This window comes from Carassius carassius, chromosome 1 (genome assembly GCF_963082965.1).
Source record: "Carassius carassius chromosome 1, fCarCar2.1, whole genome shotgun sequence".
Taxonomy (NCBI): domain Eukaryota; kingdom Metazoa; phylum Chordata; class Actinopteri; order Cypriniformes; family Cyprinidae; genus Carassius; species Carassius carassius.
This window is the reverse complement of record NC_081755.1, coordinates 14,034,483-14,055,518: the sequence shown is the minus strand read 5'-3', so window position 1 is coordinate 14,055,518 and position 21,036 is coordinate 14,034,483. Positions and strand designations below refer to the sequence as shown.

Sequence of the window (21,036 nt, the reverse complement as noted above, 5' to 3'; positions counted from 1 at the left end):
CTTTTGAGCCGAAAGAGGAAAGAATATGTGGTCAAGCAGAATGAAAATGTGGAAAAGGAGCTTAAAAAATTCAAAGCCGCACTTGGAAGAATCAGCTTGACACCAGAGCGCTTGGAGGAAGCCGAAAAGGCAATAATTCAGTTTGCACAAAACCAAAGATTCAGCAGTGAAATTTCCTCACTAAAACACGACCCAAAGACTGTTTCCAAAGACAGCCCTCTGTATCGCCTCGACCCCTCAATCAAAGATGGCATCCTCAGAGTTGGTGGACGCCTGTCTAAATCTGCTCTGCCGTTGGAGGTAAAACATCCTGTGATCCCGGCGAAGGATCTGCATGTTTCTCAGATCATATCGTTACATCAATTACCAACTTGGACATGCTGGACGCAATCACATGCTGCACAGATTGAGACAGAAGTATTAGATTATAAATGCCAACTCTGCGGCCAGGAAGATTCTATCACAATGTACAGTGTGCAGAAGGTACAGAGGAAAACTTGGAGAACAGAAAATGTCTGATTTACCAGAGGAACAAGTTGTGCCTGATAACGCGCCCTTTACAAATGCGGGAGTGGACTATTTTGAACCATTGGATGTGAGGAGAGGGAGAATTGTGCTGAAGCGATATGGAGTGATATTTACCTGTCTGAGCAGCCGCGCAATACATCTGGAGGTGGCGCACTCCCTCGACACAGACTCCTGCATCAATGCTGTGCGAAGATTTATCTGCAGAAGAGGACCTGTGACAAGTATGAGGTCAGATAATGGCACGAATTTTGTTGGTGCGAAGAAGGAGCTGAGGCAGGCTCTGGCTGCTTTAAATCACTCTAAAATTGAAAGGACTTTTGTGCAGGAAGGAGTGACGTGGAGTTTTAACACCCCAGCTGCATCTCACCAAGGTGGCGTTTGGGAGCGTCTGATTTGCTCTGTGCGCTGTGTACTTACCTCTGTTGTTGGACATCAACTGCTGGACGAAGAAGGCCTGCAAACACTGTTTTGTGAGGTAGAAGCAATACTCAATGACCGGCCAATAACTAAGGTCTCAGAAGATCCCAATGACTTTGAAGCGCTCACTCCAAATCACATTCTCCTGCTGAAAGGCAAGCCCATTCTGGCACCAGGTCTGTTCGAAAAATCTGACCTGTACATTAAGAGGAGATGGAGGCAAGTGCAGTACGTTGCGGAGCTTTTCTAGAAAAGGTGGACATCAGAGTACTTGCTTGTAATGCAAGAAAGACAAAAATGGACAAAGCAAAAAAGAAACTTCATCCCAGGAGATATTGTTGTAATCGCTGATGCTACAGCTCCAAGAGGTTCATGGATGATGGGCAGAGTTCTAAGTACCACAGCTGACTTAAGAGGACTGGTCCGCTCTGTGAAGGTCCAAACGAAGACCAGCATCCTGGACAGACCAATAACCAAGCTCTGTCTTCTCTTGGAGGCTAACAATTGACTATGCATCTCATTTTCTCTTCTATCTCTGTTTTCTATCTATTTGTTTTTTGCAGGTATGGAAAATCTGAAGATGCAAGATTCAAGCTTAGTGCTTAGGTTATAATCAGGAAATAGCTCCTTTGTGCTAAAAGCTAAGGTTAATTGTGGGTAAATTACCGTCACAATTAGGGGCTGGGTTGTTGGAGCTTTTTTGCACTTTGTTTATTTTGGCTTAAGCTATAGTCTTAATTTATTTCTTTTCTTTTCTTGCTAAAGGTTAACTTGCTTTATTTTGCATTTATGCTTATTTTTTTGTTTATTTACATTGTCGTTTATTGGTCACGTGGTGCTATGTTAATTTGCATAAATAGGTCAAGGTGGGAGGAACCAGGAGGGCTGCGAGGGCATATGGTTTTTTACCACAGCGTGAGAGAAGCAGCAGGAAATGTCTGTGAGCTTGCTTATATGTGTAAATAAACCTCAGCGAACTCATCTTTTGGTATGGACATTAGTTTATTTTGGTACCTCTAACCATGCGTAAAGCCTAACCCATGACGTAGCCTCAGTGGCCATTTGAGAAGTTTGGTATTATTAGTTTTAAGTTATATGGACAAATAGCCACTACACACTGTTTTTATGTAATTATGTTTTATTGTTGAAATTCATACTGTAACTTTAAATGCAATCTGTTATGTTAAATGCAAAACATGTTTTGTTTTCTCATATGCCATGTATTATATGTCCTCTCTACTTAGGTGAGCAATACAGTTGCTCTTTGGCAGAACCTGCTTGATTATGATAAGCAAAGGGTGGTGTTTGCTACCAGACACCAGAGCAGGCTGGACACAGTGAGGTTCAGGTCCCCCAAGAAGAGGCAGGAGTTCATTCCTGGGGTGGAAAATGTGAAGAGGCACGCACTCACCACCACAACCCTACTTGCCCAGTGGCCAGATTGTTGTCGCCTGATAGAGACCATTTTTGTAAAGCTCTGCACCATCCATAAGAGTCCCAAAAAGAAGGGGACAAGCACAGTGTCCAGGTGGGTCCTCATGTTGGAGGACAACAAGAAAATCAGGCAGCGCATTATTGCCAGTGCAGCTGTTATGCAGCAGACCACCCTGCAGCTGGTAGATGTGAGACACACAACATTGGTTCAGTAGCCCAACAAGAGAGTTAAAAGACAGGACAGTGCAGTATTGATGTAAGGGCTTCAACTGCCTAGCCGCTTGTCTGTGGCGGCTGACCCTCTACTCCCTGCCAATGTGCGCCCAGCTGTGGCCCAGCTCACCAATACCAACTGCCCAGTAGCACCATGGGCCAGGCACAGAAAAAGAGGAAGAGGAAAAAACCTTCAGCCACAGTGGTTTTGTCACCGCCAGCTGAGAGACCTCAAACCCAGCGACAACTCTTCCATGCTCCACCCCCAGGTACTCAACTGGTGTTGCTGACACCAATAGCCTCACAGGGACTAACAGGGTCTCTCCTAGGTGCTGCTCCACAGGCTCTCATGGCCAGCCTCTCCTCTGCCCCTCCTGCTGCCTCAGTTCGAAAGCTGACTCGCAAAGTTCAGCACAACACGTGCAAAAAATGTGGGCAGTTCAGGACAGCGGAGACTGGGCATAGCCAATACAAGGGCATTATATACTGCCCCTCTGTAGAGGCTGTGCCAAAGGAGCAGTGGTTGGAGGATATAAAAAAAATCTTTTTCCTTTTTTCCTCACAAGTGAGTTTTATTTTTAAAGAATGTACAAGAGCCATGGACATTTGGATAGTTTTATTTATGTATATAGTTTCTGTTCTTTTGCACTTGCAAAGAATGCACAAGAGTCATGAATATTTTAAACATTTATTCATGTGTATTGTTCTGTGTTTTCTGTTATTTTGCGCTCACAGAGTCTAAACAAGAGTATTTTTTTGTAATGGTCTGTGCTTTCCGTTCTTTTGCACTTGCAATAAATGCACAAGAGCCTTAAATATTATTAATGTTTATTTTGCTGTTTTCTGTTCTTTTGCATATGCAACATTATAAGTAAAATAATAAAAATGTGAACGATTCAAGGAATTACAATTACAATAATTGTCTATTTCTGGTTGAAAAATAAAAGTTTTGTCATGATTAAATAACTCTTTTTTTTGTATTTAAGAATTCTTTCAGAAATAAATTGACTATTTTTTACTATAATTTTTTAGAAAATAACTGCAACAGAAATATATTTAAACTAAAAATGCAACGACTCAGAACTGTGAATAACATATCAACAATCATTAATATAGAGTTAATAAAATGTTCATTTGTCATTTCAGAACTAATTTAATTAATGTGGACATCATTTATGTGAGTTTTACTGACGAAAAATGGCAATTTACAGAATAAAGTAACAACTTCAATTTCTGGCAACAGTGGGATTCGAACTGGCAACCTTGTGATCAACCTTTCTCCCATATAGATGTATAGGAAAATATATATATATTTTTTTTTTTATAATTTATTGCAAACATACACTTCCTTAAACATTACTTCGGAGGTTAGAGGCAAAAAAGTCCCTTTCTTCTCTTTTCTCCTCATTTTTTCCCTTTTTCTCCTTCCATTTCTTCCCCCTCCTTTACACACTATTGTTCCCCAGCTTTAGGGTTGTGGGTTCGAGTCTGAGCAAGGCACTGAACCCCCAACTGCTCCTTGGGAGCTGCAGCTTAAATGGCTCCCCACTGCTCCGGGTGTGTGTTCACAGTGTGTGTGTGTGTGTGTGTGTGTGTTCACTGCTGTGTGTGTGCACTTTGGATGGGAAAATGCAAAGCATGAATTCTGAGTGATGTATGTCACTTCACTTTAATCACACGTTTATATTAAATTAACAGTCTTATCCATAATGAGCTCAAGAACATGCATTATGTTTGCCACATAAGTACCCTAATAATTGTGAAAAAGGAGACATTTTAATTGTTAATTAATAAACTAATGTTTTCTTGTCGGCTGCAGGATGAAATTTACTGTGCTGACTCTCATGTCCACAGGATGCGCATAATCAGAGAGTATTTGCTTTTGTTTTAAAATTGGTCCGTTTAAAAGTAGACATTTCAAGCTTTCTGTAGATATATTTTCTCATGTATGTAAGGCACCCCAATTTTAAGCTATTTCATTATCAGAAAAAAAGATCACGTGGGTGCTTCCCTGCCTTGCATGCGCATTAATAATTTTCAGCACACTTGAATATGAATAGTAAAAGAGCTCATTTCTTTTAGGTTACAGTATGGTACAGGACTGGATTGGATTTGAGGAACTCTGATGTATAATGTCATGATACATATGTCAAGATACATATCAGCATGAGGCATCACCGTATCACAAAGCATCTAATGATCCACATGTCTAGGCCTCTTCTCAACCAGGTCATGACAGCTGCCGGTTTGCAAAAATCATTCCTTCAGGCAATGAAGGGATACATTTCAATCAACACATGGGCCGTTCCAGGTCCACCCAAATGTGATAGTTTGATGGAATCAACTTGAACAACACGAAGAATACAGTTCCAGTTTTTTTTTTCACTGTCACTTTTAATGATAATGGTCATGGAAACTTTTGGATTAGAAGACATTAACGATGGCTAAATGCCATTCTACATAATAGACGGGATTCAAGCTGGCGTAGCAGTTTATACTATGCTTGTCGGTTTAATTTCATGTTTTAATTTAAGACTCTAATTTTCTGTGGTTTTACATAACTAAGAATTCTTTACTGTGCACTGGTTAATTGTTTAATTGTTTTTAAACCCTATTTTTTTTTTTGGGAAATGCAGCCCTGCATGTTGTCACAGGTAACAAGTTCAATAATAAGCAGAAAATTAGCTACATATTAACAGTAAAACAAACTCTTTCAAAGAGGAGTTTCTTTAAATCCACCATAGGTAGAATGCAAAATGTCAAAATAAGTAATGAAATGACCTTTTACAGTTTACATAAAGGGTTTGTTCCCCTTTTATTTTGGTCTCATCTGTCGGTAAAACTGAAAGTTCCAGTAATGCCTGGCAAACATCAGATTGCTGTTGGATGACACAAGGGCTATCACCATATCAGATTTTTCACACCATGATTATCATTGCCAGTCATATTAATCTTTACTTCGCTTATTTTGTGTTTACTTTCTTTTTAGCCACAATTTTATACAACAGTTACAAGAACTAAAACTCTGTTTTTCTCTGGCATCTCTGACTGCCTAAAAGAGAAAATACTGTGAAGCTTTAACAACACAACTTATGCCTTACTGGCATACTCAAATTAAAATGCAGAGTTCATTAAGCATTTGGACTTTTTTTTAAAAGATCATTCTATGTGATTTCATTTAGTTGAGAGTAAAATGCTAATCATTTTCAGCTTAGCACAACATCAAAATACAATTTATGAGAATAGCAGCATATTTTACTCCAAAATTACATTATAGTGCCAGTTGAGTAATTGAAATAACTTCCATTTGTGAACTGATGTGGCTTCTTATCACAAAATGAGACAAAAAATATATTATTTTAGTATTGTATGATAGTTTTGGAGACTTTCTGAACCTACAATTCAAAAAAAAATTATTTATTCTTTTTTTTTTCTCCTTAAAAAAAAACCTTAGCCAACTAGGCACTAGGTTCACAATGCTGTGATGTGCCAATCTAAAATCTCTTCTCAGGGGACAGCAGAGTCTGGGTCCATGAGGGCAAAGAGCCAGTTTCTTTTGAGTATAAATATCACTACAGAAATCCAGTGAGCTTGAGACTTCAGTTGAAGACTTTACCAAAAGATTTCATCTCTGAACTTCCCAAGAACACACAGAGACTCCAGGTAACACATTATTAAATCAATTTAAGTTAACAGGTAATGTTAGTGTGAATGTGCTGTTTAGAGCTCAGCAGAACATTCATGTGATCACTTGTATTATACTAATAAAAAATCACTTGGAACTGAAGAAGGAAAAAAAGTATTTTGGTTTCATAATTTTGGATCATAATTTTAATGAATTGAGTGAATTAACTAGCCATATTTATGAGGAAATAAAAAAGAATTAGAGAATTAATAAGTTATTTGTATTGTATTATAAAGTAAGTTACATTGATACATCGTTAATTGCGATGTATCCGCTGCCTGTGGGTGTCGCTGTTGGACAGTGTTTTCTCTACTTCCTGTTGGCCTTCTGTAGCTAATTGTAGCTCCGTGTAGCTGTTTTTATTTTATTTTTTCTCTAGAATCTTTATCTTACTATCACTCTCTGTTTTTTAAAGTGTTTTTCACAAGTTCATCAAACAACCGCAGTAAGAATATTTCATCAAGCACGGTGAGTAATGGCTTCTCCTATCATTGTTTCTTGCACCTCTTGCCACATGTACAGTTTATCTATCTCTGTCGCTGATGAGGGATTCACATGTGATAAATGCAGGGAAATAGTTAGGCTGACTAACTATACTAGATTTCAGAATTATAGACACGCATCCAAACTTTAATTGAGGACAGTAAGAATGTTAGGGCTCTAGATACGGCTTTGGATGCGTCTAGCTCAGGGATTCCTGTACATTGTTCGGTTCCAGAAACAGAGCCCCAGCAGCAGGGCAACTGGGTGACGGTGAGGCAGCGTAGTCGTGGGTCAAAACACAGCTCTTCTGTTCCGATCAAAACATTAAACAGGTTCTCTCCACTCAGTGATGCACCCACTGAGAAACCTGATGAAAGTGCTCTAGTTATTGGTGATTCTATTGTACGGAACGTGAATATAGAGACACCAGCCACCATAGTCAAATGTTTACCGGGAGCCAGAGCGCCTGACATCTTGGCAAATTTAAAAGTGCTGGCTAATGCTAAACGTAAATACAGTAAGATTGTTATTCATGCCGGCGCTAATGATGTTCGACTTCGCCAGTCGGAGATCACTAAAAATAACATTAAAGAGGTGTGTGAACTTGCAAGCACGATGTCAGACACTGTAATATGCTCTGGTCCCCTCCCTGCTTACCGTGGTGATGAGATGCATAGCAGATTGTCATCACTCAATGGCTGGATGTCTAAGTGGTGCCCACAGAATAACATAGGTTTCATAGACAATTGGACGAGCTTTTGGGGCAGACCTGACCTGTTTAAAAGAGATGGTCTTCATCCCTCCTGGGGTGGCGCCACTCTTCTCTCTAGAAATATGGCAAATAGTCTTAGTGTTTATACTTGACTAACTGGGGCCCAGGTCAGGAAGCAGACAGACTGGCTAAACCGACCGTCTGCTAGCTGCCTCCCGTCACAGAGGTCAGTTAATTCTCAGCACATAGAGACTCCTAGATATCACACTATAGAGAGTGTCTGTTCCCCGAACTAGAAAATACGAAAAACGTCCAAACCAAGTTAAGATTAACAATTTAATTGAGGTTCAACAAATAAAAAACAGAAGCAATATGGATAAACAAATGATAAAGCTTGGCTTATTGAATATCAGATCCCTTTCTACGAAAACACTTTTTGTAAATAATATGATCACTGATCATAATATAGATGTACTCTGTTTGACAGAAACCTGGCTAAAACCTGATGATTACATTATTTTAAATGAGTCCACCGACCAAGATTACTGTTATAAACATGAGCCGCGTCTAAAAGGCATAGGTGGAGGTGTTGCTTCAATTTATAACAACGTTTTCAGGATTTCTCAGAGGGCAGGCTACAAGTATAACTCGTTTGAAGTAATGGTACTTCATATAGGGCACCATACAGACTTTATTAAAGAGTTTGGTGATTTTACATCCGAGTTAGTTCTGGCTGCAGATAAAGTTTTAATAGTTGGTGATTTTAATATCCATGTTGATAATGAAAACGATGCATTGGGATCAGCATTTATAGACATTCTGAACTCTATTGGTGTTAGACAACACGTTTCAGGACCTACTCATTGTCGAAATCATACTCTAGATTTAATACTGTCACATGGAATTGATGTTGATGGTGTTGAAATTATTCAGCCAAGTGATGATATTTCAGATCATTATTTAGTTCTTTGCAAAATTCATATAGCCAAAATTGTAAATTCTACTTCATGTTACAAGTATGGAAGAACCATCACTTCTAACACAAAAGACTGCTTTTTAAGTTATCTTCCTGATGTATCCAAATTCCTTAGCATATCCAAAACCTCAGAACAACTTGATGATGTAACAGAAACTATGGACTCTCTCTTTTCTAGCACTTTAAATAAAGTTGCTTTACGCTTAAGGAAGGTTAAGGAAAACAGTTTGACACCATGGTATAATGAGCATACTCGCACCCTAAAGAGAGCAGCCCGAAAAATGGAGCGCAGCTGGAGGAAAACAAAACTAGAGGTATTTCGTATTGCTTGTCGGGAAAGTAACATATCCTACAGAAAAGCATTAAAAACTGCTAGATCCGATTACTTTTCTTCTCTTTTAGAAGAAAACAAACATAACCCCAGGTATTTATTTAGACATTTCCCAACACCACAGCAGTAATGACTTTATGAACTACTTTACTTCTAAAATCGATACTATTAGAGATAAAATTGCAACCATTCAGACGTCAGCTACAGTATCACATCAGACAGCGCACTATAGACCCCCTGAGGAACAGTTCCACTCATTCTCTACCATAGGAGAGGAAGAATTGTATAAACTTGTTAAATCATCTAAACCAACAACATGTATGTTAGACCCTATACCATCTAAGCTCCTAAAAGAGGTGTTTCCAGAAGTCATAGATCCTCTTCTGACTATTATTAATTCCTCATTGTCATTAGGATATGTCACCAAAACCTTCAAACTGGCTGTTATTAAGCCTCTGATCAAAAAACCACAACTTGACCCCAAAGAACTAGTTAATTATAGACCAATCTCGAATCTCCCTTTTCTGTCCAAGATACTAGAAAAGGTGGTATCCACCAAATTATATTCCTTCTTAGAGAAATTGGTATATGTGAGGATTTCCAGTCAGGATTTAGACCGTATCATAGTACTGAGACTGCTCTCCTTAGAGTTACAAATGATCTGCTCTTATCATCTGATCGTGGGTGTATCTCTCTATTAGTTTTATTGGATCTTAGTGCTGCGTTTGACACAATTGACCACAACATTCTTTTGCATAGACTTGAACACTTTGTTGGCATCAGTGGAAGTGCATTAGCATGGTTTAAATCGTACTTAGATGACCGCCATCAGTTCGTAGCAGTGAATGAAGATGTATCCTATCGATCACAAGTGCAGTATGGAGTACCTCAAGGCTCAGTACTAGGGCCGCTACTCTTCACGCTTTATATGTTACCCTTGGGAGATATCATCAGGAAACATGGTGTTAGCTTTCACTGTTATGCTGATGATACTCAGCTCTATATTTCTTCATAGCCCGGTGAAACACACCAATTTGAAAAACTAATGGATTGCATAGTCGATATAAAAAACTGGATGACGAGTAATTTCTTACTGCTAAATTCTGAAATAACAGAGGTGTTAATTATAGGACCTAAAAAGTCTTCTTGTAATAAACTAGAACACTGTCTAAGACTTGATGGTTGCTCTGTCAATTCTTCGTCATCAGTTAGGAACCTAGGTGTGCTATTTGATCGCAATCTTTCCTTAGAAAGCCACGTTTCTAGCATTTGTAAAACTGCATTTTTCCATCTCAAAAATATATCTAAATTACGGCCTATGCTCTCAATGTCAAATGCAGAAATGTTAATCCATGCATTTATGACCTCAAGGTTAGATTATTGTAATGCTTTATTGGGTGGTTGTTCTGCACGCTTAGTAAACAAACTACAGCTAGTCCAAAATGCAGCAGCAAGAGTTCTTACTAGAACCAGGAAGTATGACCATATTAGCCCGGTCCTGTCAACACTGCGCTGGCTCCCTATCAAGCATCGCATAGATTTTAAAATATTGCTTATTACTTATAAAGCCCTGAATGGTTTAGCACCTCAGTATTTGAATGAGCTCCTTTTACATTATAATCCTCTACGTCCGCTACGTTCTCAAAACTCAGGCAATTTGATAATACCTAGAATATCAAAATCAACTGCAGACGGCAGATCCTTTTCCTATTTGGCGCCCAAACTCTGGAATAACCTACCTAACATTGTTCGGGAGGCAGACACACTCTTGCAGTTTAAATCTAGATTAAAGACCCATCTCTTTAACCTGGCATACACATAACATACTAATATGCTTTTATTATCCAAATCCGTTAAAGGATTTTTAGGCTGCATTAATTAGGTTAACCGGAACCGGAAACACTTCCCATAACACCCTATGTACTTGCTACATCATTAGAAGAATGGCATCTACGCTAATATTTGTCTGTTTCTCTCTTGTTCCCGAGGTCAACGTGGCCACCAGATCCAGTCTGTGTCCAGATCAGAGGGTCACTGCAGTCACCCGGATCCAGTACGTATCCAGACCAGATGCTGGATCAGCACCTAGAAAGGACCTCTACATCCCTGAAAGACAGCGGAGACCAGGACAACTAGAGCCCCAGATACAGATCCCCTGTAAAGACCTTGTCTCAGATGAGCACCAGGACAAGACCACAGGAAACAGATGATTCTTCTGCACAATCTGACTTTGCTGCAGCCTGGAATTGAACTACTGGTTTCGTCTGGTCAGAGGAGAACTGGCCCCCCAACTGAGCCTGGTTTCTCCCAAGGTTTTTTTCTCCATTCTGTCACCGATGGAGTTTCGGTTACTTGCTGCTGTCGCCTCTGGCTTGCTTAGTTGGGGACACTTCATCTACAGCGATATGGTTGACTTGATTGCAAATAAATGCACAGACACTATTTAACTGAACAGAGATGACATCACTGAATCCAATGATGAACTGCCTTTAACTATCATTTTTGCATTATTGACACTGTTTTCCTAATGAATGTTGTTCAGTTGCTTTGACGCAATGTATTTTGTTTAAAGCGTTATATAAATAAAGGTGACATTGACATTGACATTGGTAATTGCTTTAGTTACACACACTGTAAGTCAACTAAACCATAATGAACCTTCATTTATTCCGCGCTCAAGCACATGCATTAAGTTTGCTACAAAGCACAGGCAGAAGTATAGCCTAATAATTTATAAAAAAGAGAAATTTTAATCATTTATTAATAAATTTAATTAAAATTAAACAGTGTTGGGGAGTAACTAGTTACATGTAACGGCGTTACGTAATTTAATTACAAAATTATTGTAACTGTAATTAGTTACAGTTACCACGAAAAAATGAGTAATTAAATTACAGTTACTTATGAAATTTTTAACGATTACAAAGGGGATTACATTTGAATATTTACACACATCCACATACAGGTTTAACTGATTTATTTCCCAAATTGCACTGACTATTCTGAGACATACCGCCCTAATAATTTCTGGGATGCGGAAACACAGTCTGTTTCGTAGAATCCAGTCATAAAAACGGAATGCCTAACGGACGGAATATCCCACATTTTGGATGACTAAATCAAAAGTAGGTCAGTACACTTGAATCAAAACATGACATGGACTAGTGTCTGTGAATATTAAGCCCCAAAAATGCAATATATGACTTGCACATTCTGCGTGTCTGTGGAAATCAGGCGCGGACTGGACACCGGGAGAACCGGGACAATTCCCGGTGGCCTGGCAGCCGATTTTGCCCCACTATTTAATATAATTGTTGTATAATTGCCTGCCGCATGTACTAAAGCGATCATTTGCGAATCCGCCATTTGATAATTAAATCTCTAATAAGTCATGAATTGTTAGTCATGACTCGCGCGCTCTCCGCGCCTCCGCCAAACGGTTTGGATCAGACAGAGTAATCAATGCGAGAGAGAGAGAGACAGAGACAGAGAGAGAGAGAGAGAGAGAGAGAGAGAGAGAGAGAGAGAGAGAGAGAGAGAGAGAGAGACAGAGAGAGAGACAGAGAGAGAGAGAGAGACAGAGAGAGAGAGTAGAGTGGACTGTGGAAGCGCACAGCTGGAGCAGAAAAGCAGAACTACTGTTCAGGGTTTAAGGTCAGTTTCATCTGTAAAGATGCTTTTTTGTCTTTGTTTTTTTATTTATTTAATCAAGCAGCAGCACGTTGCTCATCAGTCATCACTCAAAATACTATATAAAGGACATCATTATTATCAGTTGTAATGTTACAGTAGTAATTTAGCTGAAAAAAATTCTGATTTTTTTATAGGTTTAGGGGGAGCTCCGACAGCCAACAACACAACCCTTACGAAAATTTACATTTTAATATTTAACTATAAATCCAGAGAAAATGGTTACTATTGTTTAAATGTGGTAACCAAAAATGTAAAATTATTTTACAAATGTATTTATTTAAAAATAAATACAAATCCATTTGCAAAAAAAACAAAAACAAAACAAGTTTTATATAGGCTAATAAAAGCATGGTCATTTTTTGTAAGGGAAAAATATGACTCGTGTACAGTATTAGGGTTTTTCTATAAAGATATTGTAGTATTGTAGAGTATTGTATTGTAAAGTATAGTTTTGTTCAATCTTGAGTATTAAAGTCATGAGAGAGATGGATAACAGGGCAAAATAAAGAGACTGAAGAGAAAAATGGAAGTGAAGGTGCAGTTCAGGAGAGAACTTTTAATTATTTTTCATGTCCCCAAATTAAAGATTTAAACCTTTTTTTATGTCAGGTCCATACAAAAAATAGTTTTGTCCATGAATTTGTTTGTATGAGTTTGAATTTTCCAGTCTGAATTTTTTTCCCAGTCCGCCCCTCCTGTAAATTAATGGCAAAGACATGGTTTCATTTACTACACATTGGCCTGAAGCTCGCAGTGTTTTCAACCTCTGCCCCCTCAGTATAGGAGTACACGAGCACATAAACATAATTTCTAGAACTGCTTTGTGTCACTTAATGTGCATTTTACTTATTTTGAGAAAACTATCATCATATCATATACAAAGAGACAGCAGTTTAAAAAACACCAATGTTTCAGTTTAGTACAAAGAATACGTCACATGCTTATTAGATAACTGTATTTAAGTTGATGTATATGCTTTTATTTATTATTCTTTAATTTTCACAAATTTAGAAAAGTAATCAAAAAGTACTCAAAAGTAATTAGTTACATTACTTTAATAAAGTAATTGAAAAAGTTACACTACTATTACATTTTAAACAGGGTAACTTGTAATCTGTAACCTATTACATTTCCAAAGTAACCTTCCCAACACTGAAATTAAATAACATTTATGCATTTAGCAGACGCTTTTATCCAAACTGTGGAACTGTTCCACCCTAATATTTACATCTATTAATATATATATATAATGTATCATACATATCATATGTAATGATAGATATTTTAAAAGAGCATCTTAATGACAAACTAGCACACTGTTTTACATATGGGGATACAGTATTTTTTAGTGCCAAAATTGACCAGAAATTGATTTTCCATTTCTAGCCTACAATATGTAGCCTAGTGCAGGGGTTTTCAAACTGTGGGTCGCGACCCACTTGTGGGTCACAGAATGGAACAAGGTGGGTCACACAAAGTCACTTGGCTGCAGCTAAATTTGCGTTTCAATAAAAACACACACACACACTCACACAGTTCAGTCTAGGGCTGCACGAATGTGACGAGTGGGGCGGGGCCGAGAGCCGTGGAGTGATTGGGAAATGAGCGACACCTGCAACACTCACCGGTCTCGAGAACCCCGGAGGAGATAGGAAGTATACAAAAGAGGAGCGACGACAGTGAAGGACGAGAGAGGCCACTGGGTGGCGTCTGTACTTCCCGGTCAGAGAGCACCTGTCCATCAAAAGCTCACTATCCAATCAGAGTAGATCACTGTTAACACCACCCCCATGAGATGTTTGTGTCAAAACACCAAACGAAAAACTGCGAAACGTAAGCGAAATCTGTAGCAATGAATTCAGAATCCACGATTAGCGAAAACGAATCTTTGAAAAACATTAACAAAGAATGAAGCATATTTGAAGAGCCTGTTAAATTTGTGCGACTGAGTTAATTTTTTTTCATTTTCATAGTGTTTTTCTTCTTTTGTAATGGCATATTTTTGATAGTTTCTGAAAAAGTTACGTTCAGTTTTATAAAGTTTCGTTCATTATTATTGAAACAAATGTAATTCCATAAGCAGGGCACAAATGCAGGATTAATTGTAACACTACAAGATTTAAACATTTCCACGTAACAAAATGTACAAAAGTTTGCAATATTTCCTTGATGTATCATCTCTGTTTAGAGAAAAATTTGCCAAAGTTCAGAAGTCTTTTGAAGATATTGCTGAACATTTATTTAACCATCACAAAAATAAATATATTTTTTTTATTATTATTTAAAATGAGACACATCTGTTTATTATAATTTTTTACCAATTTCACAATTATTTTAATCTCAAAACTGTGTTAGATAGCTCTGCTTTGCTTCTCATGCTTTTCTAAATAAGTGTTGGATTGTGCTCCGTTCTCGCCGACACAAACGGAAGATCATGAATGTATTTTCTGCAACAAAACACAGCAGCGCAGATTACAGTTCACTAGAGTGAGCCTGCTTCACGTTTTTATGGACACTACATATTTTAACGTCTGTAAACAAAAATTAAAACTGAAATATTAGTAGTGAAAATTTTTTATTTTTATTAAATACTTAATTTCTGTCATCAAACTTTTAAGATTAGGCTTAAAGTAATGTCAATCGTTTTCTTATTTTTTTTTATATATATATATTTTGGTGGGTCGTGAAATAGATTACACTTGTCTAGGTGGGTCGTAGAATGGAAAAGTTTGGGAACCACTGGCCTAGTGTACAATGCTTATTTATTTTGAAGGTGACGAAGGAAGCAACAGTAGCACTAGTGCTGCTAGTACTCCTGCTGTTGAACGAGAGAGGGTGGACAGTTCAGCTTTTGAGTCAGAGCAGGAACCTTCAAGTAAAGTTTAAGCTATTAGCAAAACTAAACATGCTGGCTATACTCTTAAAAATATGTGCTTTTATGATTTATAAAGTTATCAGTAGTAGGACTGTGATCATTGGGACGTACAATTGATGGCTGCATAATTAATATAGACTGTTGAAAGTGCTTATTTCATATTGCAGAGAAACTCAATGTGCAGAGTGAGAGAGAGAGGGATTAAAGGAAAGATGATAGAGACAGTGAATGCCTTGATACTTCTTGCTATTTCATTTAATTATTTTGCCCATCCACAGTCTAAGGATTTTGATTTATTTTTTAAGTATAACCCAATTCAAACAACTGAAAGAGCCAAAGAGTTTAGCAGTCTGGTGGACACATGAATTGGGTGGCATGGGGTGGAGTCAAATTCCTGGCCTGATTTACTGTCCCAGTCCGCCACTGTCAGACATCTAGAGAGTAACATATAGATAAAACAATATAAGACAGAATAAACAGAAGCATCTGCATTTATCCCATCCAAGGGCGTAGATTTAGTTTGAACATTGGGGGGGTTGAACGTTGTATGCTGCCAGTTATTTTTTTCAAAAAAAATGTTTTTATGTGTATTGTTATTGGATAATTTATTTCTTTCTATCTATCTATCTATCTATCTATCTATCTATCTATCTATCTATCTATCTATCTATCTATCTATCTATCTATCTATCTATCTATCTGGCAACATGCTTTAACTGATTACAAATTGGACATATACAAATATGAAAGAGACAACATTTAGACATTTATTTTAAGATTTTTACATTCCACCTTAATGCATTTTATTTTTTTAAAAGGGAAACACATCTTTAAAACATTAAAGGCATTAATGTATAGCCTAACTTTACAAAGCTGCTGTTTTTCTATACTGTTTCCTATTTTATTTTATTGCTTGAATGGCATCTTCTTTACCTGATCACCTGCTCCTCTTCTCCCTCTGCTGACTTTTCTACCCTGCAGCTATATTTACCTCGAATCTGTTATAAAAACATGTTAAGAGATTATACACCTCATAACGTTATGAAATTTGTGTATAATCATAATCATCATTCATAAAATTCTAACATAGTAGAGATTATCAAAAGAAAGAAATTAAGTATTGAAACCGCCAGTAGGCGGCAGCGTTTCACTGTTTTAATGAGTTAGCCACTTAAATCGTTAATTCATCCAATTCGTTCAAAAGTCAGATTAATTTAGTAAGAAAACAAACACCGATGTGAATACTTTTGTCGTTGATAATTACAGACACTATTGAAAAATATACTAGCAAAACAGACAGCTGCTTTGGTAACTTGTTATACTGATAGTTATAGCTAAATACATTGCAATGGATTAGCTAGCTAAAATATATGTGGTGTGTACTAACTATTACACAATATTCTCATACCTCATTCTCAGTACATGCTTTATTTTTATTTTCTCTGACCAGCAGTTATATATAATATAGTCCGCTGTGCAGCGCTTTCTTCATTTTTAGCGTTAACATCAACCGTGTGCTCTCCCATTCAAACACCACTCGCTTGTTTTGGTGAAAGTGCGACTCATTGGTTGGGCGTTACCAATCGGTTCAAAGGAGGGGGAGTATTTTTTGTCTGATTTATTATGACATACTCATATTTGATTAGGAACAAAATTATTTTTACAAAATAAATGAATTCTATTTTTTCATATTATATTTTTTATTTGATCTACTGTTATTTTCATGTTGAAATATTGGGGGGGTTGTAACTGATGGATTTGAATATTGGGGGGTTACCTCCCCCCCATCCCCCCCATAAACTACGCCCCTGATCCCATCCAAAGTACACACACACACTGAACACACCCAGAGCAGTGGGCAGCCATTTTTTTGCTGTGGCGCCCCGGGGAGCAGTTGGGGGTTCTGTGTCTTGGTCAAGGGCACCTCAGTTGTTGTACTGAAGGTGGGAGAGAGCACTGTACATTCACTCCCCCCACCTACAAATCCGAGACTCGAACTCACAACCTTTGGATTACGAGTCCAACTTTCTAACCATAAGGCCACAACTTCAACCCTAGAAATTGCACCAAATTGAATTCAGGCAGACTATTGGCAAGACAGAGTTTTCTGGGAAGATCCATAATCTAGAAGCAGGAACACACTGAATGATCTGCCCGCCATGGAAGAGAGGCGATACTGAGGGACGGTGAGAAGATGAGAATCAGAGGACCGCAATGAACGAGGTGGAGAGTAGGGAAATAGAAGGTTGCAAAGATAGTAAGGAGCCAGACCATAAAAAGCTTTAAAAGTAAGCGGGACAATTTTAAACTAAAAAAAAAAAACCTTCCCATGATTTGATACAATTCATGATCCGAAATCCCACTGGATTACTTTTAAACAACTGGGCCCAGGTTCTCATATGAGAAGAAGGCTGAAAAAATTATGTGCACCCCTGATTATACGATTATATTACATTATATTAGGTGAATGGAATAGAAATATGCATTAAAGCAAAACGTTTATTATATAAAACAAAAACAGTCATGCTGTTTAACATAATTATTTTATACTAGGCTTACAGAGCTTTGTTAATTAAGTTGTGGATAAAGCACCACTTTCTCAGAAAAACACAAAAACAACAACACTGAACACTTGGAGATAGTAAAAAAAAAAGTAGGTTAGTTTATATTACATCTTTAATCAGCATTAGAACTAGTGATATATGACTAAATTGGCCCCTACAAGTTACACCATTTACCATTTCAATTTAAAATCAATTTTGACAGGCATTATCATGGACACCTATGTAAGCACACGGCCATGTTGGGAATATTTCAAATGTAATTAATAAAGTTAATATTTATTTTTATTATAATTATCAATGTATTCCTGGGGTCTTACCATTAGACATGTACACCTAAGAATACCTAACCATATCTTAAAAATGTCAAATTATCTCACATTTTAAAGAGAGTTAATAACCTTTGCATGCAGCAGTTAGTATTATTTGGGTTAGTATTATTCGCTTTAGCAAATTTTCTGAAGAGTGAATTGAATGCATGTTTTTTGAATCAATCATATGCTATGTCTTTTCAATATATCTATGTGTAACACCAATCTTTTCCCCATTTGTTTGCCCATGTGGTAGGTTACAATTTGATTTGTGGAAGCATTTGTAAATTGATAGCTGATTTATCTTTTTAATATATGTCTTGGTGGAAGCTTCTGCATGAGATAACACTGAGTCTATTCACAAAATGGATTCAGATTATAGTTCTGAGCCTTTCACAACTCGGCGTGAGCCAGTTCAAGAGCTAATACACTCCTTTAGCAGCTTGTATATAGAACCAGAAGGAGAGGTGACTGCTCCAGAAGAGGATAATGACTCAAGTTGTCTACCGCCTCCACCACCACTGGATGAGGGTGAGGAAAGTTTGATCAGTCTGACCATTGCAACAAGGGTGGGTCAACTTGCACTCAGAATGGACAAAATGTAGAAAGATGGTGTGGAACGTGTCCAGGGAGTGGAAAGATATATCCATAATTGTTTTCAGCAGTATGACCATCGGTTGACTGTTGTAGAGGCACAGATTCAAGATTTAGCAAAGCAAATGACCACACAATCATAACCTGACACCCAAAGCCTGACAGACTTGGAGGAGAAGCTTACTGACTTTGTAGAAAAGAAAACTAGCCTCCTGAAGAAATCTCTAGAAGACCAATTGCAAGAGATGGGAAAAGCTGTGATGGATTGTATGAAAAGGAGGGACATCCATCTCAAGTCTTTGTTGTGTCTTACACCTGGAGCTGCTTCTACACCAACTACCACATCAATGTCAGATCAATTGCCTCCAATGGTACACCAATTGCCTTACAAAATGGCTGTAAAAATGGAATTCCCTAAGTTTGGCAGTGCAGTAGATGAAGACCCAATAGCTTATCTCGAGAAGTGTGCAGAGTACTTAGCTGTACATTCCAATGAGTGATGCTGAGATACTTGCAACATTACCATCTGTGCTGACACATACAGCCAAAGATTGGTGGGTGGCCGAAAAAGCACATGTTAGATCATGGAGTCAGTTCAAGGCTACCTTTTTGCGGTCCTTCCTACCCGATGATCACGAGGTTGAAGCGGAGAGGAGGATATGCGAGAGAAAACAACAGATTGATGAGGATATTCGAACATTTGCCTTCCAGTACAGAGCCTTATGTTCTTAGGCTTAAACCAACAATGACTGAAAAGGAGATTCTGCAGGCTACTTTGAGAAATTGTAATCCCCGTCTTGCAAGCATTTTAAGAGGAACAGCAACTACTTTTGATGACCTGGTGCGCATAGGAACTTTGGTAGAACGAGATATTTCTGAGGAAAGAGCTTTCTGGAAGCAACGGCAAGCAGAAAGAGCTTTTAGGAAAGGGGGCCCAGATAAGTACAGCAAAGATTAGCCCGGACACCACAACATGGCATTGTTGACAAGAGGTAATGTCAAACTTCTCACCTTGACTGTAACTTTGCGTAGTCAACCGTGTGAAGCCATTGTGGATACAGGTAGCTCTTACTCATTAATCCAGGAGTCACTATGGAAAAGATGGAAAGATGAGACCGAGTCTTGGCAATCCAGTCGGGGACAGACATTTGCCCTGGCCAATGGACATGTCCAGAGGGCGCTCGGTGAAGTAACCTGGAAGTGTACCCTTCAAGGATGCACAAACCCATTGAGGCTGTTCATCATGAAAGATGAGGATTTGGCTTTTCCGCTCATTTTATGCCTTGAGTTCCTTGTATCATGTAGAGTCAAGTTGGATTTTGACACCTCCACATATTCATTTCCAGGACAGAAGGAAGCATTACACTCTTTCTCTTGCTTTGATCAGTCACCCTCAATTAATATATACTATGCACTGCCAATAGTGCAAGTACCCACAGATATCGTGGATGTTATCAAGGATTTGGTAGATCTCGCTGATGCTTCCCGAACAGAGAAGAGGCATTTAGAAGGATTGCTGCTAAACTGGCCGACTGTCTGTACAGATGTGTCGGGCCAAACATCTATCATTAAGCACCAGATCATAACTAGCGACTCTATGCCAGTACGTAAAAGAGCCTATCCTGTTCCCATCAATAAGCAAAATTTCATTGATGAAGAAGTCAAGGCCATGCTGGGTAAAGGTATAATACGTCCATCTACTTCCCCATGGGCAGCTCCAGTAGTGTTAGTACCCAAGAAGGATGGAGGAATGCGTTTCTGTGTGGATTATCGTGCATTGAATGCTAAAACTCCACTGGATAGCTTTCCAATGCCTCAGATACAGGATATCTTGGAGTCTGTCTATGGAGCTATGGTATTCAGCACTCTGGACCTCAAAAGTGGATACTGGCAAGTGGCAATGAACGAGAGTAGTATCCAGAAAACTGCCTTTGTCACTAAGTACAACCAGTATGAGTTTGTTCGTCTTCCGTTTGGGTTAAAAAATGCTGGTGCAATATTCCAAAGGCTGATGAATAAAGTTCTGCAAGATCTTATAGGCAAGTGCTGTTTTGTGTACATAGATGACATTGTCGTATACTCCAGAGACATTCAGCAGCACTTCCAAGATCTGAAGAAGGTCTTTGCTGCATTGGAATCAACTGGCTTGACACTTAATCTGGAAAAGTGTAAATTGGTAAAAAAATCACTGACTTTTCTAGGACACGTCATTTCGGAAGAAGG

The 21,036-nt window shown here is 38.3% G+C and overlaps 2 protein-coding genes across 2 annotated transcripts in view; both read left to right on the top strand.

The window, feature by feature from the left end:
• Positions 1-21,036, top strand: part of LOC132147032 (zinc finger protein 271-like) — a 220,253-nt gene that overhangs the window by 60,877 nt on the left and 138,340 nt on the right. The gene's annotated exons all lie outside the window — the stretch shown is intronic.
• LOC132128221 (cytolytic toxin-alpha-like) overlaps positions 512-21,036 on the top strand; it is a 38,566-nt gene continuing 18,041 nt past the window's right edge. The window contains exon 1 of the mRNA XM_059540166.1: positions 512-1,121. Within this exon, the coding sequence (XP_059396149.1) occupies positions 512-1,121 (610 nt within the window). The remainder of the gene's footprint in view (positions 1,122-21,036) is intronic.